General features: G+C 41.5%; 1 protein-coding gene and 3 long non-coding RNA genes across 4 annotated transcripts in view; 2 read left to right on the forward strand and 2 right to left on the reverse strand.

Annotated features, from left to right (window-relative positions):
- Positions 1-4,537: 4,537 nt before the first annotated feature.
- On the reverse strand, positions 4,538-11,206 carry LOC309334393. The gene is made up of 2 exons (XR_014153073.1): positions 11,166-11,206; positions 4,538-4,771 (listed from the first exon to the last, which is right to left on the reverse strand). It is a non-coding gene; the product is annotated as an uncharacterized lncRNA (long non-coding RNA).
- Positions 7,330-10,347, reverse strand: LOC309334391. Its single transcript, XR_014153071.1, has 2 exons — positions 9,950-10,347; positions 7,330-7,964 (listed from the first exon to the last, which is right to left on the reverse strand). It is a non-coding gene; the product is annotated as an uncharacterized lncRNA (long non-coding RNA).
- On the forward strand, positions 11,200-18,426 carry LOC309334397. Its single transcript, XR_014153078.1, has 2 exons — positions 11,200-11,291; positions 18,148-18,426. It is a non-coding gene; the product is annotated as an uncharacterized lncRNA (long non-coding RNA).
- A 1,169-nt stretch (positions 18,427-19,595) lies between these two features.
- LOC309336387 (uncharacterized protein) overlaps positions 19,596-23,658 on the forward strand; it is a gene marked incomplete at its 5' end in the record, with an annotated part of 45,646 nt that continues 41,583 nt past the window's right edge. The window contains 2 exons of the mRNA XM_081852003.1: positions 19,596-19,676; positions 20,296-20,496. Coding sequence (XP_081708129.1) covers positions 19,596-19,676; positions 20,296-20,496 — 282 coding nt within the window. The remainder of the gene's footprint in view (positions 19,677-20,295; positions 20,497-23,658) is intronic.

A 23,658-nucleotide genomic window follows, 5' to 3' on the forward strand; every position in this document is an offset into this window, starting at 1 on the left:
ATCCCAAGACACTTTCAGCCTTCAGCTAACTCTCTGCCTCTCTCTGTTTCTTCCCACAGAAAACGGCCTTGTATCACCTCCTTAGTTTGAGCAGGGAAAGGTGTGTCACTTTCTCACAACTTCTCACAATGAGAAATTATAAATGACACATCCTGGCCAAACAATCTCCTTAAGGAGAGGAAGATTTGTCCTGGAATAGCTTAGCGTAACACCATAATAAGTTAGCCATAATAATCCTGTCAACAAAGCAGCCCCTTGTGGAGGAAGCAAGGGTGCCAACTTGATCAAAATATTGGGGGTGGGGTGGGCAGGTATGTCCTGCCCTGCATAACTGATCACAAAGGGCAGCGCATGCACACCATCTGAATGGTAATGTTCACCAACTTTGGGGGTGCCCAGCCCCCTCAAACATTTTATTGGGAGGCCAATGGGACCTCGACCCCTAGGAGTTGATTCCTGTGCAGGGAAATAACCTATCAGCTGGGGTACCATACTGGCACCAAATCAACAGGATGGAGTTTCTCTCTCCCTATAAAGTCCTTATTGAGAACTTAGAGAACCAAGAGATGCCACCTCTCTCTCACAGCTCATACACACAAATACAAATACTACACACATACATTTCTTTCTCTCACAGACCACACATACATGCACACCTCCCCTCCCTCACCCCCCTCTCTCACAGAAACCATACATCCCTGTTTCCCTTTCCCTCGCCACCACAAAGACATCTCTCTTAGTCCCCCACACACAGTCCTTTCATGAGATGAAGCAAGTGCCCACTGCCAGCTCCACATGGCTGGCAAGCAATAAGCAAGCAAACATGAAGGGCTACTTCCCCCCTCTCCCCAAATATCATTCAGAACTGACCAGAATGCAAGGGGGCAGGCCCTTCCAGCTCTAGAAACTGCTCTATCCTTAAAATAAAATAAAAAACCAACAGCATATTGAGGGTGACCCACTCAGGACATCCCAATCACCGATTTGGCAATTCCTAGCCTAGAAAGTGAGGTGAGGTACCCTAGTAAATCAATCCAATTAAAACAAGGTCTAAACATCCAAAATGGTGAAACAGGTATTTTGCATTGTGAAACAATTATCATCAACTACACCAATATGTTTTCCTTAAATTAATCGAATTTTGCCAATGATTTTGATGAGAACAAAATTAGATCTTGGGTTTTCATCCTTATCCACATTATGCTTTTGATGGATGAACGCTGCAAATGTCCAGGAATGAGGAGAAGTCATCAACAGCTCCAGGACAAATGCAAAAGCCAGACGCAAATGAGCGGTTATGAGTCTGAATAAAGGAACAAATGAGGACACCAGCAGATAAAAGACACAAGTGTAGATAACTAACTGACAAGGCTATCACTTTATGTTCTCTTGTATGGAATCTATGGTGTTTTATCAAACCAAAGCTAGTACTAAGGGAGCTGGGCATGTTTAGCCTGGAGAAGAGGAGGTTAAGGGGTGATATGATAGCCATGTTCAAATATATAAAAGGATGTCACATAGAGGAGGGAGAAAGGTTGTTTTCTGCTGCTCCAGAGAAGTGGACACGGAGCAATGGCTCCAAACTACAAGAAAGAAGATTCCACCTAAACATTAGGAAGAACTTCCTGACAGTAAGAGCTGTTCGACAGTGGAATTTGCTGCCAAGGAGTGTGGTGGAGTCTCCTTCTTTGGAGGTCTTTAAGCAGAGGCTTGACAACCATATGTCAGGAGTGCTCTGATGGTGTTTCCTGCTTGGCAGGGGGTTGGACTCGATGGCCCTTGTGGTCTCTTCCAACTCTATGATTCTATGATTCTACTAGTAACACGTTGGTGTGGGGAAAATGTGTCCATTGCTTCCTCATATAAATTAAAGCCAATAGTAATTGGGAAGTATTTGGCTTCAATTGCAAGATAGGTGAAAAGAAGGAATTTCACATAAAGAAAGTTACAAAAAAATATGTTCTCCTAATCCTCTCTTTTGCCATTTCTGTCCAACCATGATTCCCCCTTACCCAGCGCCCCCCCCCATCGCTGCATGCCCCATCCTACTTTGTTCAAATGAGTCCCCTTATACTTCAGAAAGATCTACAGGGAGGAATGGTCAGAACATTTTCCTTCCACAAACTACTTTACAATCCACCTATCCACTTTACTCTTCATATTTCAGATCTGCACACATGCGCTGCAGTAAACTTGCTGACATAAGCAATGCTTACATATTAATAGCATTGCCCCTTTGCCACATTTCTTATTCCTTTATCATATTTGTTAGCAAAATTAATGGCATCATTGGCTAAGGAGAATTACAGACTTGCCTCTGTTCAGAAAGCCCACTTGCAAGTATGAGGGCAAGACTGGCAGCTGCAGCAGTGCCCCCAGTGATGCCCAAGGGGTGTGTCAGGAGCCCAGGCTGCTGTCTAGATAACACAGCACGCAAGTCAAAATTTATTGCAAAACAAACAATCAGTCTCGGACGCTCTATCAGAGCTTCTGTACCTTATGATTCAGTTGACCCTTCTGAGGAGTGCTTCCTGGTTCTGCAGAATATCCTGAACCTATGACCCTTATGTTTCTGGGTTTGTTTCCTGTCTAATACCTTTCCCATATGTCTACTCCATGGGATCAGGGGATTAACTGCCTCCTCTTCCAGTGAGGAAATGCTACCCCTCCTGCCTTCCAAGCCTGCTTGTGCTTCTTGAGTGAGTTGGCTTCTCTCCATTCCGCTCTCTGCTAACTCCTTATCAACATTCCATTCTGTGTCAGAGAGAGGGGGAGAAGGACTGCTCCCAGCTGTCTGACTGCTTCCTAACTCATGCTGTGCTTCTCTGGTTGGGGCAGATGTGTTCATGACAGGGTGCTGGGTCCTGGGGGTGGGCAGGCCAGGCATCTGCCTTAGTGAGACCTGCAAGGAAACATCCTCTCCAGATATTGCCCCTGTAAACTAAATGCTGATGTCAGGCCTTTGGAGGATCGCACATTTACCATAGATGCCAACCATGGCTACTTTCTTAATTTCTTTTTTCAAGACTCATCTCTTCACCCACTTGATTCGTCATCTTTAGCAATGTCCATGTTCCATGGAATGAAGAAAGAAGAGGGAGAGAAATTGAGCCAGCTGGTGACCACTGGTCATGCTCCTACGTTTTGGTCATAACCCTACACATGTACAAAATATAAACATGCAGACTTTGCATGCTTGGGCAGAAACCCAGCCTTTTTAGGGACCCCTGGTTTTGCAGAGAGCCTGCACACAAACACTTTGCACCCACCAATTCTTTTTCACAGTTTATGAAACTGACTGTAAACATGACCCATTCCAGACCCCCAAGCCTTCATCCAAGCACACCCTGGTTGGATGGCACTTCATATGAAGTCAAAGTTATACATTATGGTCTGTTTCCTATGGAGCAATGCTTCCAGTCCTGGGTATTTTCTGGCTACAGTGCTTTAAAGTCCTAAGAGGATAGCATTTGATCATGACTGACCTCCAGTTCAGCCAGTGACCCAAAGATGAAAACGTTATGGATTCTATTACAAAGCTCATCTCAAAAAAATCAATAAGCCATCTCAGTATATTATAAATCGATCAGTTGTCCTGATAAAAGTTTAAAGGCTGCTCGATAGGCAGCCAGTTGCCCTATTTATTTAAATATAGACAACTGAGCTAGATATTCATCTAATATCAAAGCTGTTCCTTGACTAGTTTTTTCCTCAGGATCCCATGTCATGGAATGCAAAGGTTATAGGTTATAGATCCAAAAGCACAAAAGCCTGAGAATCAGTGCATACCCTGTGAGACTGTGGATGATTGAGATGAATGTCTCTGAGATCTGGGGATAGAGTGTGGCAGAGCTACCCCGGTGCCCTTGCCTATGGCCACTAGACCATGCCACCATGTTCCCAACAACACTTTTAAATAGGTCCACCCAATTGCCTGTGGGGAACAGAGAAGCAGGACCTCTTCTGGTTTCTAGCAACTGGTATTCAGAAGCATTGCTGCCTCCAGCCATGGAGGCAGAGCACAGCCACCATGGCTAGTAACTATTGATAGTCCTCTCCTCCATGAATTTGCCCTATTCTCTTTTAAAGCCATCCAACGTGATGGCAATCACTGCTTCCTCAGGGAGCATGTTCCAGTTTAACTATGTGCTGTGTTAAGAAGTATTTTATTTTATCTGTCCCAAATCTTCCAAGATTCAGCTTCATTGGATATCCACAAATTCTAGTGTTATGGTGAGGCTTCCTCCTTTGAACGGTGTGCATACATGCAGGGGAGGAAGGGAATTTGCTGGAGTTTACCTTCACCCCATTTTCTGTGGTTATGCACACTATACGACCTAAAACATGGCAGCTGGTTTCATTGCCTTTTTCTCAAGCTAGTACTGTGACTGCCTGGAAATGTACCTCAAATGAGGATGTGAGCATTGCCTACACAAAAAGGAAACAGGGTGATGAGAGTGACTAAAGAGCAATTACTCACTCTTCTCCAAAGTACAAAAGCAAGGATGAAATTGACTGGCAGCAGATTTCAAGGAAATAAAAGGAAGGAGGTTTGTTTATTCTAGCATTCATTGCCAGCGGATATTGTGAGGAGTAGTGTTACGGTTGGATTTAAAAGCAGTGTGAAAGGTTCATTGAGAACAGGTCTCTCAAAGATGCTTTGCCAAGATGATCAGGAATATGACCTCATTTTAAACAAGCCTTGAGCTCTTGTTCATTGGAAGGGACATGGCAAAGCTCTCCTGGTTCAACTTGCTGCATGCTTTCTCCACTGCAATATACATAAATATGTCTTAGTGAATCTGGTTAACCCAAGTGGGGGTTGCTAGAAATGATGCACCTTGCAGAGTGCTTCTGTTCAAGAAGTCCATCCTAACCTGGTTTTTTATTCCCAGGCTCCCCCTGCTCCCCAAACATTCAGTCATCATTCTCTGGCCACATAATGCAGTCTTCATTCAGCTGTAAATGGGTTTCCCCAACTCCCATCCCTTTGTGTGTGTGGGGGGGGTGGGAATTATATACTAAATATTTTTTCGTACTTCTGCACGCTTGTGGGGTTTTCATTGCTGGCATGATGATGGTGCCATAAAGATCACTATTAGCAAATACAAGTGGGAATGCTGCTGTGTATAGTGTTTCTGTTCAGGATTCCAACCATTTCACTCCATCCCCCTCCCCAGCTTCCTGTTTCTTTCCCCATCAGCATCCCATGGCAATCCAGCAACCAGCTGAACAAAATCTGGGTCTTGATTCAGGCACATGGCACACATTTAACTCTTTCCCACCAAAATAAATGGGAAATTAAAATGCCACACATTAGCTGTTTCATGCCCAAGATTTGCTCAACACTCAAATTCTGGCTGCATCAGTCAGAATTTGCTCTTCACTTTACTGGAACAAACTACCCAATGAAAGGTCTGTGCACTATTAGGGACATTAAAAAAATTAACAAGATCTGACATTATCAAAGCTATTCTTTTGCTTACAGCAAGTATAAATGATGTGTTTTCAGTCTTTCAAGCTTAATTCATTCAGACATTAAGCTACTGAAAAGCCTTTACTCCACAGCGACACATACTTATTTTTTTTTATGAAGATGTTGAACGCTGACAATAGCAAAACACCATATCATTTTTTCAATTCTTATTGTACTGTTTGTTGAAGGCAAAAGCTGCAAATTTATTCATTTCCCTGTGATCTTTGGAGGAAGGGCGGCATATAAATTTCATAAACAAACTATAAACAAAAAAGACACCTTCAGCAAAGTGTTGCACTATTCAAGTCAGACCCCAACCCTATTCCATAATATTCAATCCAATCTACCCCCCCCCCAACAATCAGTCAGCATTCCATGGCTACTGAGCATGGCTGACCTCATAGGACTGCCCCCTCCTACCTTAGGGTTTTATACTTTTGCAAAACTTGGAGTTGGCCCAATGCTGCTGATCCTCTAGTGCAGGGGTCCTCAAACTACAGTCTGTGGGCCACATCTGGCCCACCAGGTTCCTGAACCTGGCCTGCCCGGCAAATGCCACTGTCTAACGGGTCTACACGTGTTTCCATCTTTCCCCCCAACCTCCTTCCCTCTCCCACTGCATGCGGGGACCAGAACTGATGTCAGGAACCCCATGTGAGGCGATTGCTACACATGCAGCATGGAGGAGAGGAGAAGAGAAGAGGGAGGGGTGCGAGCGAGCGAAGTGGAAAAGAAAGGAAGCAAGAAGCCGGTAAGTGACATCACAGGTGCCATCATGAGGAGCCTTTTGCTGCCATTCGGAGAGGGAAGGGAAGGGAGGTTAAAAAACACACACGCACTCATCTGCCCGTTCTTTTGCCTCAAAGGAGCACTTGGCTGGGCTTGTGGTGGCTGCACTCCCAGGCGGGCCTATCCTAGCCTGCGCTGCAAGGGACGGCTTTTACTTTTACCTCAGCCAAGGCGCCATTCTCATTTCTCTCTCCCCACCCCCCATGCAGAGGTTTATTAGTATTTTGTGAAGTAGCAAACAAGAAAACGGAACATCACAAGAAATCAAACAAGGTTATACTCAACATAGACAATTGTCTCCTCAGATTGTGAGGTATTTCCCCCTTCTTCATGAAGCTGAGTAAGACCAGGGGAGGACTCTTTGACAAATATGGAACCAGATATTGTCCATCTCAATAGCTAAAAGCAGGCCCATACTTCCCATTGAAATACTTATAAGTTTATGGTGATTTAAACCATTATTCATTTTAAATATTGTATTGTTTTTTCCTGTTGTTGTTTTTTGCACTACAAATAAAATATGTGCAGTGTGCAAAGGAATTTGTTCATATTTTTTTCAAACTATAGTCCGGCCCCCAACAGTGTCTGAGGGACAGTGAACTGGTCCCGTTTAAAAAGTTTGAGGACCCCTGCTCTAGTGCGGGGATCCTGCCATTTTTGCCTCATAAGCAAAAGTGTTCACTTCTGAACATCAGAAAAAGAAGAAGCTATTATTAGTGTACCTAAGAGAAAGTTTATCAAATTATACTAAAGCTTCTAACTTTGTCTTCTAGGATTTTGCTGTAGTTTGTTCCAAAAGCTTCGGGGACACGGAGGTACTCGTATTCTGAGAACTTTCATTAGCTTGTCCGATCTTAATTCAGTAGCTACTGAAAGCCTTCACAGTTTCTCCCAGTTCCTGTTCAACGAGTTTCCATTCACTGTGTTTTAAAGTGTGATTATAAACAGCTCTCTTGATTATTTGTTTTATGTAACTGTTCTAGAGCTTCTGATTGCTTCCTTGATTAGGAGCTTGATTGTATTATTGGTTTTTGAGTATCATAAAAAGGGAGTCAGATGTTGGCTGCCATTCAACACTTTTATTGCTATTTTTTGTGTTTCCCCTTTGAGATACAGTATTACCTCCAAGTTCAAAAAGTAGGTTGTACATTTTTACAAAGAGAAATGCCACCCCTCTCCCAGTTCATCTGCTACAATGTTCTGCATTAAATCCACACAATGCTTTTTGAGTTCTGCAAATGATTTTAAATGTTTACATGGAACATGTGTTCCCAATCCCTTGGGTCATAACTTTGAACAAGACATTTACCACCTACTCTGATGATGATGATGATGACTTATTAGACACTTGTTACCCAAAGACCTACAAGTAACTGACCAATATGTATGATTGGATGCTACTGCAGTATCAAACCATGTGTGTATCTCAGTGTAATGATGATAGTAAGTCACAGCTTTCACCCTGATATCAGTATTTCAATGTAAAAATCCCCACAATGCAGTATTATTGCTATTCTTAATGACCTCAAGTTAGAGTTTTTGACATCCAGGATGTCCTGGTACAATGGCTGAAAATAACAACACAGTCCGCTTGGAATTAAATTATAGTTCTTTGTTCTGGACTGCAGGTCGAAAGGAGGGCTTACTGAAGTGGTTGCATGCAGAGATACCAAAGAAGGATGTCAAAAAAACCCCAGAGCTCTAGTGCTTTATTAAGGAAAAGGTGTAGACTTTTTATTTATTGAGGAACTCATGTTAGTGATTTACTGTAATCATTTCATTATTATGTCCTGTTAAATAGTATGTAATAATAATACCCCCACCAATTTTGTTAGTCCTGTCATTTTTAAAAACTTGTGTGTGTACAATTTTGTAACATGGAAATAATTTAATAAATAAATAAATTATGCATCAAGTTTAAAAACCTACAAAATGGTTAAAAGCAACGACCATCAAAATTTAACACATCAGTACATAAAACAAAACACCACCCTTCACATATAACAAACCAAAACTTACACCCCTGTTTCCTGTTAACTGGGGGGAGCTGCAAAGGCATACAGGAGGAAGAGAGAAGTCTGTCCCTGCCCACTATCCTAGTGCCAGCAGCTTTCCTCTGAAAGAATATCATGCTTTTCTGAGATGTGCCCTGAGGGTGGTAGTGGGGAAGAACTGCAGTTCCATCAGCAACATATGCAAAGATGACATCAGAAGACCATAAAACAAAACAAGAAACTCACCACCTGCATGAAATTTCCCCCATCTCTTTCCTAAACATAAAAGGCCATGCATTACCAATACATTGCATCATTTCAGAAATGCAAGGTGAGACATACAATGGCATGGCAGGCTGGCATTTATTGCCTAGGAAAAAGGCTTTGTATCTGCACTCATTATTTTAGCTGAATGGTTGTAAGCATATACCCAAGATATCTTAAGTTCCAATTTAAAAAGGTAAACTCTGAATTTGATGAAATTGCATTGAGTTACATGAAAGTGCATGTATCATATAAGGGACATACATTAGAAATCAGCATGGGTTATGGTTTCCTCGTGAGTGTATATGCTCAGCAGCAAATCAATGCGTCCTTGTGCAAAATGTTATGCAGCATTTAAATGGCTTAGTCTTTTTCTGCTAATCTTTGGGATCTCCAAATACCTTTCCAAATCTCCAGAATATTAGGGCAAGCTAGTTTGGAAAACAGAATGGTTGTTTGGCGTCCTTCTTGTCTTATTTTGTCTGAGCTGGGCTTGCCCATTCCTAATTGTTCCTGGCAAAATGGGACACAGCATGCTCAGAATTAGTTAATGGAGCATGAAATCTTACCTGCAGATGCTGTGAATCCAGCAAGTGGATGTAAGCTATCAATCAGGTCCAAGAGCAGCCTGCTTCGTTGCACATTCTCAATTGTTTGTATTCTTGCTTGCAACATTCACATCACCCTTATCATCCAGGGACTGGTGAGCTTGGATAACTCATTGTATGCATTTTGCTGAGGGTTGTATTCCTGCCCCGCTCCCCCATTCTTTTTCTTTTTGGTAAGCCACTTCCACATTATATGAATAAGCTTTTCAATCAAGCCTGCTCCTCTCGATAAGAAATAAAACTGGGGGAGAGCCCATCTTTAAAAATGTATATATTTATAAAGCATTCAGTAAACGCACAGTTTCTCTGGGGACAACTCTATTACACCTTATTATTTTTAATACTGGAGTTTTTCCTGTTTCAAATGGCATGATAAACATATCTATTTTTTTTTTTTTTAATAATAATTTTTATTGATTTTACAACATAAACAAAAAACAAACAAACATAATGCGACTTCCCCAAACCTCCCCTTCACTGCATCCAAATTTCAAAATTTTTAGCAATTCTTCATCCCATTTTTATATTTAATTCTCTTTAAAAAGAGTTTCTGCTTTATAAATTTCGATTTATAGCTGTAATTCTTAGTGTCCAATCCCCTGACATCTTAACATTCCGAAATTTTACAACAATTTTTAAGATAGATTTTAAATTTTTTCCAGGACTGGATAAACATATCTATCCTTCCTTGTCAATTCTGATTACATGTCATGTTTGAAGTATAAAATGCAGAATTGCACCTGTCCTGTTCAGCTTCTGCAATTGTGAACTGCTTTTTGTTACCTCCATAAAATTTGAAAGACGTTTTATAAGGATACTAATTTTGGACCCGGTACTTCAGAACTTCTCAGTTCTATGATGTTATCCCATGGGCAGCTGGCCTCAGGTATCTTAGCTGACAAGACAAGGTTCATATACTTTAGGTGTGATGACAGGGCAGGGATAGGAATCAATTTAAATATTTGTTATTCATAAAAAATTAACCATTGTGGGCAACTAGTTGTGTTCTTACTTGGTGCATACCAACAGCATAACATCAGGGCAGGAGGGAAATACTACTGCTGTAACTGTGGCCATTTGTAAGTTTGCAAATTAGCTGGAGATAAATGTGATTCTATGTGAAATCAAGTCACATCTCCCTGTGTTGTGTTGCCAACCCTCTCTACCATATTCTTCTTATTTGATTGCTATGGAAGGAGGTAGTGGTTCCTGTACAAAAAAAAATGGAAAGTAACATACCCTTTTTGAAGTCCTTGGGCCTCTGAAGAACACAACATAGAATCTGTCAGATGTATACTTGTTTTGTATTTACTTGAAAGGTAATCTCTTTTTAGAAAATAGGTAGGCATGTTAAGTGACCTAAGTTTCAAAACACATATTTGGCAAATACCTTGCAAACGGTTTTTTAAGCCAGGTGTTTTAGGCTAGCACTTAATAAAAAGCCTGTACACATAATTGCCACGATGAAAACCCACTCAATAAATACAAGCAAAGTTTATATGGTAAAGCAACACTACAGCAGGACCACTGGGATTCTACCAGCCAAATATGATACACTTGTATGGTGGTGTTTCACCCCACTGTCCTGAGTGGTACAGGTTTTACAGTGCAATCTTATTTAGAAGTCTCACTGCATCCAATGTGGCTTACTCTCTATTAGTATGTGAATATTGGGTTGCAGCCTTCGTTTTTTTCCAAAGAAGCCGAGACCACTGGACCGCTGCTTTTGTAATGTCTGTTATCCTAGATCTAGTATACTCTGTAGAACATACTGAAAACAATTGAAAACAGAGTTCTAAGGCAGACAACACAACCAATAATCACGCATCGCATTGCCAAAGAGCAATTGCTCTTTGCGTTGCTTCACTTCAAAATGAGGTAAGCCAGGCCCACCGGAGACAGGGGTACTCCTGCTCCTTCTGCTGAGTGGAGCTCTTGGCTTCTACCCCAAAGTCCTGCCCTGACACTGCTTTCACAGCATTAAAAAATATAACTAGTGTAAAAGGAAGCAAAGTGAGAGCACTCTATACCCACCTTCTGTCTAAAAGTGCTCCTACTAGTGCTACATATCTGTGGGGATCCAAAATTCCAAGATTTTTCCAAGGATTCCAGGGGACCTCACAGTCGGATGGCTCAGGAGGTTGGAGCGGTCCAGAATAGGTAGGTCAGCTTGCCATCCTCCCCACCCCAATCCAAGGAAAGTTTAAGGGGATTGGTGAATAATGACCTATATACTATTAAAAACAGGGTGTACTGAAATATTCTTCCATATCTGGGGGGGGGGGCAACATGAGAATGGGCCTTCTCTGCAGTGGCTCCCCATCTATGGAATGCTCTCCCCAGGGCAGTTCGCTTGGCGCCTTCATTATACACCTTTTCCTTTTCAACCAGAGCTTAGGTTGATTTGATTGACATCCTATGCCCTTTTAAAATGTGTTTTTTTGGGGGGGCTATTGGGTTATTGTTTTATTTTTATTAGGTATTTTGAGGTTTTATGTTAATTTTATTCTGTGACCCCTGAGTATAGGGTGGCATATAAACTCAATAAATAATAATAATATCCATCACCCAATTTTTTAAAAAAGGGTTTCCAGATAGAAAGGTTGAGTCTATAATAGTAATCTAAGTGATAGTAATGTAAAGGCCCATTGCTTGGCCCTCCCTGCTGCAATTGCTATTGGCAGAAGAGTACCTTTCCCTAGCTTTGAATTCCACTTTCTGTTGGCATTCATGGTCTGTAATAGCATGCCAGAATCACCTTGCAGGAATGGCAGTAGTATTAGGTATGCTTCACTAGCTAGCTGAGCTCTGAAGTCTCCAATTTATTGCTTCACAGCACAATGTATGACTGGAAGCCTCAATATTCTGGCCAAGGAACTCTGTTTTTAGGAATCTTAGGCGTCTTTATTTCCACACAATACTCTTCTAATGTCTTTGGAAACATTTGGGTAATACAGATCAGCATCATATACACAAATGGTATGGAAAATGTAGAAAACATTCAACAATCCTTATGTTGTTTCCGTGTAAAGTAACAATATGGATGGTGGGGAAGGAGAGGAGTAGGAATTGGGATATAGTTTATCTGGATGACCAAAAATGTGAGATAAGCAAGATTCAGACAACTGGGACCATGGGTTCCATGAGGCGTCCATGGCCCTGGCACCAAAATTTGTGGGTGCCTGTGAGGCACCTAACCATAAGCCTGCATTTTTATCAAAGCTTCTATATATTTCAATCAAGGCTTGTATTTAAAAATGAGCTTAAAAAAGGATTTTCAAATGTTTCATGCCAGGCAGAGAAAACCTTGGCCATTCTCCTAAGACAAGAGGGCCCCATTGATTTATAGTAGAAAAACAATTCTCAAAGTCATAAAAAGGGAGAATTACATATGCTGCCCCAAGGCTGAAAAAACACCATTAGGAATGGGGTAAGATAATACTAATGTGCCTCCCAGTAAAATGAGCCAGATCTTCTTTCTAAGGTTGAAAGGCCAGGAGCAAATGGAAAGAAAAACATTTAGCTAGAAGAAAGAGAGCATTTTTGGGGAAGTCTTTTTCTAAAGCCATTCTTTCTTAAACTGAAGAGGCTTCTTTTAAAAGCTGTTTTACTGAGTTTCTTCCTTTTTACTTTGAAAAGCTTTATTCTTTTAAGAGGCTACCTATGATAAATGTATGAAATATATTAGCTTAAATATATTGGCTTAAATGTAATTATGCAAAGGATTTAAAGAATGCTAGATTCTTATTTCATAGAGTCATATTGCAATAGGAGACCAGAGGGGCAAATGAGCCTAGCCCCCCCCCCTGCCAGACAGAAGACGCCATCCAAGCAGTCTTGATATATAGTTGTCAGGCATTTGTTTAGAAACATTAAATGAAGGAAATCTTTCAATGTTGATGTGAAACTCAAGATCCTTGACATCTGTTGAACATAAAAATGTAAGATTAAACATTTGTTTTAGAAGGCAATAGGGCAAGAAGGGCAAGAGGTGAGCTGGTAATTAAGATTCCATGTAAGATATATTATTACTTATATGTCATATATATAGCTCTTTGTCTCCCTTATAAGGGCAAGGAAGTGGGTGTATCTTTTGTGGGTGTATTTTTTGTGATTGGTTCTAGCAAACAGCCAATAGGAATTTCAACCAGGCTGATTGGACAGAGGCAGCCACAGGAGGAGCAAAGGGGGCTGGATTAAGGGAATATAAGTGCTGGCCAGAATGGCAGGAGGCCAGGCCAGAGCTTGGTAACCATGTACCACTGTGCCTCTTATTTATTTGTCTGACAAATAAATTACTATTTTAATTTCTCTATTGCTGCGTTGAATATTTCATTCCAGCTAAGCGTTAACCACAAGCAGGGTGCTACACCTGGCCTCTTCATGGGGAATTTTATGGGTGCTCAGGCACCCAGGGCCCCAGGGAGTTGGCACCTATGAGTTACACTGTGTGGGAGGATATTATTATGTATTTTAGTAATGATTATTACTGTGAATATGATGGAGTGCTTTCTGCATTTATATTAGTTATCGTCACAGCAACACCATGTGACAAATCACTAAGTTTGGGTTTATCACACACACACACACACACACACACACACACACACACACATCACTTCCCACTACAAAAAGTCCCAAAGTGAATTGAAACCAGAGCAAATATACAACAATGAAACTACATAAGCATGATAAAACACAGTTGACTACAAATACTCAATAACTGATGCCACCTAAGCCCTTTTTGTTGTACTGGTGAGGGAGAGGGACATGGACTGAAATGCCACTAGGCAAGTGGATGGCTGTTTAAGAAAGACGTGTGGGCTCAAAACTGCCATGTCTAAATCCTCTCCACAAGACCACAGTAACTCTCAGTGCTTTGAGTGATGATGGTAATTCTGCCCGCAGGATTTAAATTGCAAGAAAATAGTCATAAAGAGTACCCAGCTCTAATGACCACATTCCTTATTTTGGTATCCTTTACAAGCCCTTTCTTTTCAATTGATTTAAAGAATATTTACAGTTTCATTTTATACAAATTGTTCCTCTTTTAACTTTCTAGAATTCTAAAATATTGCTTTACATTTATTTTCACTTTGATAAGAATCAAAGCCCACTCAAAGCTAGTTGAAATATGGGAAATTTCAGATTCTCGGGAACTGTGGGAGAGATTTCACAGAATATTTTCTGGGGAGAGAAACAGAATTCTTCAAAAGTTTGGGAGGAGGGCAGAGACACAAAAAGAAAATCTGGGTCAAAATTTATCATGTATGTTCTCCTGTAGAGGGGAGAGGGGGAAAGTCCACAAAGGATATGTTTTTCCTATCTGTAGCTTATTTTAGACCTGTCTCCACCACCACCACCTGTTTGCTCTTGAGTCCCTTCCAGGTCAAAGTCAATGGCAGCCAAGAATATAGAGTTGAATATAAATATAGTCCCTCATACTTTGTGGGGACTTTGCTAGCTTACTGATAAACGCCACAAACCTTACCAACAAAGTCTACAACTCTTCCAACTCCTTCCCTGTCACGGTGTTTGGTCTTGTATTACAGCATAAAAAGTCTCCTTTTTGAAAGGGACAAAACCCCCACTAAAGCATAAGAAGGAACATTTGCAGCGCTTCAGTAGGCCACTTTTTGTATTGTGTACAGGTGTGGTAAATGCCAAATCAATAAGACTTCAAATTACAATTGACTTTTTAAAAAAATTGAACAAACTGCTTTGAGATAGTTTTAAGGAAAAATGACACTGCTTATTTTCACCAAGAATTATTTTCATTGCATCCGTCTCAGGTTGTACTATATTTTAAGGTTACACGGTGAGTCATTTCGTAAACTACTAATGCTCTCTCTGCTTCTATAATATTCTGTTACAATGTTCCAGCCTTACACCTGCGTGCCAAAATTATGTCAACTGCATGAAAGAGGGAAATGGGGATTCTGTTTCAATAACTGAAAAGAAGCCAACGATGTAATTGCTACAGAAACTTTAATTAGAAATCATTAACTGTTGATAATGCTTTTTAAAGACTGAAAGCATTACTTTTGGTGAACCACAGCATCCAGTTGTGTCATTCACATTCTAGACAAGCTTTTAGATTTTGTTCCACAGAAATTAAGGTGACAGCATAAAAGCCAACAATATCTATTTTCTAGTTTTCAGTTTCTTACTTTGCAGAGCTCTGATTTGCCAATGCTCTTCAGTTAACTAGATTCTATTTCCCCCAAACCAAGGGTGGTATCTAAATAGCAGGGTTTTGAGAAAGTTCTTGTCAAAGCTTCTACAAACTTTTCTGCAAACGCTGCACATTGCTACTGAAAACTTATTTTGGCTCTCAAAAAACATCTTTCCTATCTGTTATTTTTATTTATCTATGAATCATCTTTTAAGTGTGTGTCAAGGTGATTTACAAACATAATTAAAACAGCTAAAAGTAGTTTTAGTATAGAAAATAACTGAAAATAGGTTTAACAACAATGCAAAATGAACATTTAGGAACCGCCCTGAAATCTATGGGTATAGGGAAGTATACGAATTTAATAAATAATCATCATCATAAAGGCACAGACCTTTTTATCCAGGTATATCTGAGGCAAATCCTAAAGCTATTAGCAATGCTAGTTAAATTATCAATAATACCTAATTTCAAATGCATTCGGCGAAATAAAACTTCATTGGAATCCATTTAATTCTAAGAGAAGTCATTCTTAATCAAAGTGTTAGGGCATGTCTTGGTTAATCTAATTTATGGGGAAATATGGGTAGAATTCAATATACTGCTAAGAGTGCTATGGAGTGCTATGCAAGTAGGGAATGAAGTTTGTTCTCAGAACAAAATGTTTCTCCCTCTTCTCCCACTGTGTGCTCCTTGTGCACTCCGTAATACAGTTACAGGTTTTCCCCCAACCTATGTGACCGGTGTGATTATACATGCCTAACTAGTGTGAGATATAAACAAAGAAACAAAGAATCCACAACTCTCTTAAAATACACAGTTCTTTTGCTTTGCAACTGAATTTTTTTTTTTTGGGGGGGGGAGACTTTGAACCTTGCTGTGATTAGGGTTTCCAGGTCAGGAACCTCCCAGATCCTGGGATTTCAAGACCCAAACTTGACACCTAGGGGCATGCCCTGATTATTTTTCGCTGAGCTCCCTCCTACCACTGAGCCCTGGAGAAGAAGGTTAATTGGGAGACATTAACTGACTGGTGGGAAGAGGGAAGAACTGCCTCTTCCCGAGTCTGTGCAATATACATCCAGTTTTTGCCGGCCAAAGTTTGCAAGCTGCATGCATTGTCTCCATAAGAAATAAATAGAAATACTCTTCCCCATCTGAAGATTCAAATCCTCCCTCTGCCACTGGGAAAGGGGGAGGGCAAGCAAACCAGGAGACTTCAGGTCAGCCCTAGAGGTCTGGTAACCCAGCTGTGAATTTCACTCATCCTGCTGGCCTGCTTTGTCATCCCATTTTCCCTGAAGCTGGAATCAGATGCAATCTTATACTCCTTCTACTACAAAATAAGCTCTATTCAGTTCAGTTGGGTTTACTCCTACCATATATGTGCATATGATTGTAGCCTCACCGCTGGCTCGCCAGATGCAGCTCTGTCACGCTGGCCACGTGACCTGGAAGTGTCTGCGGACAGCGCTGGCTCCCGGCCTATAGAGTGAGATGAGCGCGCAACCCTAGAGTCTGGCAAGACTGGCCCGTATGGGCAGGGGTACCTTTACCTTTACCTTTACCTTTACCTTACAAAAATATACCATGTCGTTTCACAAAAGTTTTCTTCCCTCATGAAAGAGTTTTGCATTTTTTCTGTCTCATTAGCAAGCTGCTTTAGAGTTGTTGTTTTGTTTGTTTGTTTGTTGTTTGTTTAGAATTTCAGTGGATACAAGTGGTTTTGACTTACTGTACTGTTGCAAGGAAACCAATCTCTCTCTTTTTCCCTCTGTGTGTGTATCTTTCTCCAGTGCTCTGCAGCCTCCCCTGCTGCCCATGCTTCCTGGTCCAGAAAAGCCCATGGTAGGAGTTACCTAATGAAATCTTCCCTGGAATTTTGTTAAATCCTGGGAAACTGAGAGGCTGTCTACTAACTGCCTGGCACAAGTGTGCTCACTGATTTTGTTTGAAGGAAAGGCCTTCCTTTTACTGGCAAAATATCTTTATGCAAAGATTTATTTAAAAGCAGAAAGCAAAATGAGCCTGTCAGCTGCTCAGTAAGTGATCTCTCAACTTGCATGGTAAAGGTAAAGGACCGCTGGATGGTTAAATTCAGTCAAAGACGACTATGGGGTTGCGGCGCTCATCTCGCTTTCAGGCCGAGGGAGCCAGCATTTGTCCACAGACAGATTTCCAGGTCATGTGGCCAGCATGACTAAACCACTTCTGGCGCAACGGAACACCATGGCAGAAACCAGAGCGCATGGAAATGCCGTCCGGCCACACCGATAGCTATTTATCTACTTGCACTGGCATGCTTTCGAACTGCTAGGTTGGCAGGAACTGGGACAGAGCAATGGGAGCTCACTCCGTCGTGGGGATTCAAACCGCTGACCAAGAGGCAAGCCCAAGAGGCTTAGTGGTTTAGAACACAGTGCCATGCGTGTCATGCTTACACCAACTTGCATGCTTACAGTAAAGCCCAGTGTAGGACATGTGGTTTTGAGGAAACAGAGTGCAGACCACTGGAGTGATGATTTGTGTGATGAAAAACAAAACCTCTTGGTCACTTTGAAGGTAAGCACATCAGCAGACCTGCGCCACACCCAGGAGAACGTTGCTCATTCGCTCTTCCCCTTTTGATAATGTCTGAATGCAATTTCTTTTCTCATTAATTGATGGATAATGAGATGGTTAAATTAATGCAGGATTATTTTTTACCAGGTTGCTAGTTTTGGGTACTTAGGTCTCTTCTTTGCCTTCTCTTGTTGTTTTCAATACAGAGTTTTGTGGGGTTTTTTCTCCCCCTAAAGATATAAAGCTGAGAATCTGAAATGTCCGTTTCATACTTTCCAGGTTTTCTCCAGATGGATGATATTGGAAAGAAGATAGGCAATTTTTGAGCTTGTCATGCTTAGAAAAGAAATTATTTGTGAATTTGAAGTCATTTGAAGTCGACAAATAAGTGCCTGCTTTTCCTCTCCTGATGCTCCTGTCAGTACCTTAGAAGCATCGCTAGGCAGACATTGTCAGATATTATGATGTCTGTCTGTCGTCTCCTAGAAGATTACTTTATTTCTGGCTATTTGTCAAAATGATTTGTGGCCTTATTAAAGTACTTGGATCAGTACCAAATTCTACAACTGAGCTGCATTTTGTTTGTTTTTTCATTTTAAAACAAAAATAGTTTTTTCTTTTAAAAAAACTTTTCTGTGAATAAAGGATATTTCATTCTTGATAATGAAAATGTAATAATTTCCCATGTCATTTTGTTGACTGTTCTTGTCAATGTAGATAAACGGTGGGGGAAAATCATTAAAAGTCAGCAGACCTAAGTCATTTTGGCTATCAAAAGATGGCCACAATTGTTGATAAGATTAATATATATATATATATATATATATATATATATATATATATATGTACTGTATAACAGTCAACTGCTTCTCCAAAGGATGCTTTCATATATACTTGGGTCTAACTTCTTATTCTCCTTCTTTAGTTTCATTTTGTCTGCTGGTATTTGAGGCACCTTCAAAGCAGAAATCAGTAATGTGCTGGTAAACTAACTCAAATGTAATGAAGGTAAACTAACTCAAATGTAATGAAGGTTGTTTCCAGGGAGGGGCTTTATACCACAATTATGTTATTTTTGTACCTCTTCAACCAAGGAAAACTGCATAGAGCTTTTCTCTCACCCTCTGCCTTGTGGTCAAAAAAAGATACAGAATAAACTTCTCCCTCCCTCCCTCCCTCCCTCCCTCCCTCCCTCTTTTACATGCACAAACATACATACACACACACCCCTAAAAAAAAAAACCAGAGTCAGAAACAGCAGCACCCATATGAATAATGTGGTTTTCATTGTCTTAGGATGGGCAATCAAAGACCTGCCCTACCATTTTTCTTTTATTGCTTTTGAGGGCTGTCCTGTTTCAGTCCTGCTAGTGATTTTTATGATTGGCTAAGCAGAGGAGATCTAGAAAGGATCTCAGCCACTAAAAATGGATTGATATGTTTGTAGGTAGCAGGAGAAAGACTAAACCACACGTTTTGGAAGTTAAGAATCCTGGCAGGACTACACCCCACTTTGTCCATAAGAGGGGACTCCCCCTGCAGATATAGGTTTGCATTTTAAAAGTGAGTTTTAAAAAAATTAATCAAGGAACAAACTTGGGCTTTAAGAGCAACCCATTGCACTTGAAAGATAACTAAGGGGGGTTAGTTTAGGTTGAGCCTTAATGAAAACCTACCTAACTTGCACTTCATGAACCAAGACACAGCTATCATTTGAAATTTACGCAATGAAGTTCTTCAATAAAAAGATACATATATTTGGAGGACTGGATGAGGGCAACAAACCAAGCCTGAACACTGGTACAGTGGTGCCTCGCAAGACGAAAAGAATCCGTTCCGCGAGTCTCTTCGTCTTGCGGTTTTTTCGTCTTGCGAAGCAAGCCCATTAGCAGCTTAGCGGATTAGCGCTATTAGCAGCTTAGGGGATCAGCTGATAAGCGGCTTAGGGGATCAGCTGATAAGCGGCTTAGCGGATCAGCTGATAAGCGGCTTAGCGGATCAGCTGTTTAGCGGCTTAGCGGATCAGCTGATAAGCGGCTTAGAAAAAGGGGGGGAAGGGAAAAAACACCGCAGGAACTCGCAAGACATTTTCGACTTGCGAAGCAAGCCTATAGGAAATTCGTTTTGCGAAGCACCTCCAAAACGGAAAACCCTTTCGTCTAGCGGGTTTTCCGTCTTGCGAGGCATTCGTCTTGCGGGGCACCACTGTACAACAGACTTTGTGGGTGAGTGGTCCCCAGACTCAGAAGTTGGGAAGTTCACCAGTCTGAGTGGGGTTTCATTCCTTCTGAAGGAACTGTGTGTGTGTACTTTGGGGGTGTTCCCAGACCCACCTCTGTACCCGGAGGCTTAGGTGACCTCTGTGGCAAGGAGTACCTATTATCAGCTTAGGTTGGTACATCAGCTACATCTTTTCCTGTGTAATAGCTTAGCCACTGTGATTCATGCATTGGTAACCTCACAAATGGACTACTGTGTCATAGTCTCATTGCTGAGCAGCATCATGCAAGGCTCAGTGTAGTGGGAGGCCAGCCAGCCGGAAGAGTCTCTGAGGTCAGTATCCAAAGGAGTCCAGGGGTCAGGGAATCTGATGATCATGGAGTCAAGGCTCAAGCAGGAAGTAGCAAGGTAGGACCTGGAAGTGCAAATGTTGTTACCAGCATCTGACTGCTGCTGGAAGCTCTGCTTAAGAAGGCTGAAGCCAGCTGGTTCTCATCAGCATCTTCTCTGTGTCCTTGAAGGCTGGTGAGCTGCAGGTGGAGTCACTCCACCTTCTCCCCCTTCAGGCTGCTGTTCAGCAGGCAAAGCTGACTCCTGGCTCATGAAATACTGTAATGCACTCCATGTAGGGGTTCCTTTAGGACTGATCTAGAAGCAGCTACTGCAAAATGCTGTAGCCAGGTTATCGAGTTGAGCATCTGGATGTGCACATATTACACCTGTGCTCAGGGAACTGCTCTGCCTGCTGATCAGCTATAAGGTCATGTTCAAGATCTTATGAAACCCTGAACAACTTGGGCCCAGGTTACCTGAAGGGCCACATGTCCCTGTGCAGACTTGTAAAATCGCTTCGATAATTCTAATTGTGATTCTACAGAATATTACTGTTGCCATCAAGCTACACAAACAGATTGGCACTAAAAGCATAACTTAAGAACCTGCTTAGAACAAAGGTCTACATTAAATTCTGTAGCACAGGTTTAGCTTAAAAATAGCAATCCAGACAACATACATGTTGGAGAACTTTGTTAACTAGATCTAATGCCCTCTGATCCAATCCCAGGAAATATTTTTTTTAAAAAAAATAGTTTTATGGACATCTAATATTTTAAGTTTACAACTGATGGCTATTCTTTTAAAAAAATGTATATAAAAATGTGTTGGTGCTGAACTCTGGTTAAGTGGTTTTGATAAAGCAAGAAGCGCTGCTCATAGTTACAGATTATATTTGATGTACAGTTCATTATGCTAACAACCAAGAATTTCAGTGGCAAAAGAGTCCTAGAAGCAAAATATTTGGCTATCCATTGATAGACTTACATAAAAGCTTATTATCTCACAAATGCATACAAATGTCATCCTTTTCGTTTCTTATAGGATCTGACATGCAGTCAGTTTCTATTTAACTCTGTAGTGAGGAAGATTAGAAGGTAGGAACAGCCACACAGGGTCAGCCCAGTGGATCATCTATCCCATTGCCCTGTGAGCAAGGCCAGAACTGAAGGATTCAGTGTATAGAACTAGAGGTGTTCTCTGTTCCTCACCACATACTCCCAGTGCCCTCGCCACATACTCCCAGCTTCAGTCTCCACTTAATGAAGATGTTCTGAACATTTTGAAGGATTCCTTGGGCATTATTTTAAAAAACCCAGAAACACTTTGTTTATGCTTTTACTTCACATTGTGGCAGACATGAAAGACAGCCAATACAGTGGTGCCCCGCAAGACGAATGCCTCGCAAGACGAAAAACCCGCTAGACAAAAGGGTTTTCCGTTTTGGAGGTGCTTTGCAAGACGAATTTCCCTATGGGCTTGCTTCGCAAGACGAAAATGTCTTGCGAGTTTTTCCGACTTTCCCCCCCTTTTTCTAAGCCACTAAGCCGCTTATCCGCTTATCCGCTAAGCCGCTAAAAGCCGCTAAAAGCCACTAAGCCGCTAATAGCGCTAATCCGCTAAGCCGCTAATGGGCTTGCTTCGCAAGACAAAAAAACCGCTAGACGAAGAGACTCGCGGAACGGATTCTTTTCGTCTTGCGAGGCACCACTGTACTTATCTGTTTCATTACAAACAATGGAAAATTCTAGTTATATATAATTCAGTTTCAAAAAATTACCACACAATAAGCAAACAAGGTTACACTAGTTTATAACACTGGTAGGGACCACCTGGCCTTGGGGGTCTAATGAGTCCCAGTTTGGCCCAAAAGTTCATGCCCTCTAAAACCACATCACTACCTGACTCACCGCTGACACAATTGTGACATCAATTCTGGTGCAGGTATGGACACAGCTACCAAGGAACAAACAGGGTGAGCTTAAAGCTTACTGGTGCTGAAAGTGCATCTTCCAAGGAGGTTGCTGTGTTTGTCACCTGACAACATTATGATGTCAGGTGATTGACTGGCAGGTAACAAGTCCCACCCACCTGTCAAAATTGGTCTGCAGGGGGTGGGGAAATTCAGGATCCAGCTCAACAGTTCCCTATCCAGTGCATATGAAAAATCCAGAAATCCAGGGATGGGCAATACTTTTATTCAAACTAACCCAAAGGTAACAAAATAGTGAGCAACCTTTCAAGTTCTCCAGAACACTTTATCAGGCTGGATGGTGAGCAAAGTAGAGATAGTAATGGGTAAAGCAGCTGGTCACAGTCTTAAGATGGCTTGTAGGATGAGGTAGCAGAGTTGATAAAATTAATATATAAAAAGTCAAACACCCGTTCAGTTCCTCACATGGAGTGGTATTCATGCCATTAAGCACTGACATTTAAAATATACAGTATGTGACCCCTATAACCCAAACAACATGCACTAATTTATGAAATGTATTTTAGTAGAATGTATCCTGCCTCAGTTCAGCTGGCCTTCAAGTGCCTTCCATCCTTGTTTTATAATATATTATTACGAGTTTGTGGGTATGAGACCCATATAATCCTAGCAAGTGTTAAAAGCTAATCAAGCCAGGCAGTGGTGGACTTTGGTATTATGGTGCCCTGTCCAAGGCCAAAATTTGGTGTGCTCCCAACCGCAGCCCTCTTGCTGCCTTCCCAAAGGTGGATAAGGAGGTGCCCAGCTTTGGGAAGAAGACTCAAGGCTCTGCCAGGGTCCTAGAGCCTTCCTACTTCCTTCCTAAAGCTGGGAAAGTACTAACTAGGCTTTGGGAAGGAGCCAGGAGGACTCTAGGAGCCTCACACATCCTTCCCAAAGCCCTGTGACTTGTTTACTGGGCACTGAGATGGCGCCCACTCATGTGCACCACTCGCAAAGCCCTAAATCCGCCCCTGAGCCAAGCTAACTTCCTGATGAGGTAACCTCCTGGGCAATTAAGAGAACAAAAAACAGGGGGCTCTGTGCCTGATGAAAAATGGGTGGGGCCCCTCCTCCAACTCTCAGATATTTACAAGGACAAAGCCAGGGAATGAGGGCAATGTGCTGTGATGTGATCTAGTGTAAAAAGCTGAAAGCTTGAAAAGCAGAGAGTCATGGCTGATTTCTGCTTGAATCCAAGGCTATAGGCAAACAAGACCCTCCATCATAGGCTCAGGTTGTGTGTGTGTGTGTGTGTGTGTGTG

This window comes from Podarcis erhardii, assembly GCF_964252035.2.
Source record: "Podarcis erhardii genome assembly, chromosome: 2".
NCBI lineage: Eukaryota > Metazoa > Chordata > Lepidosauria > Squamata > Lacertidae > Podarcis > Podarcis erhardii.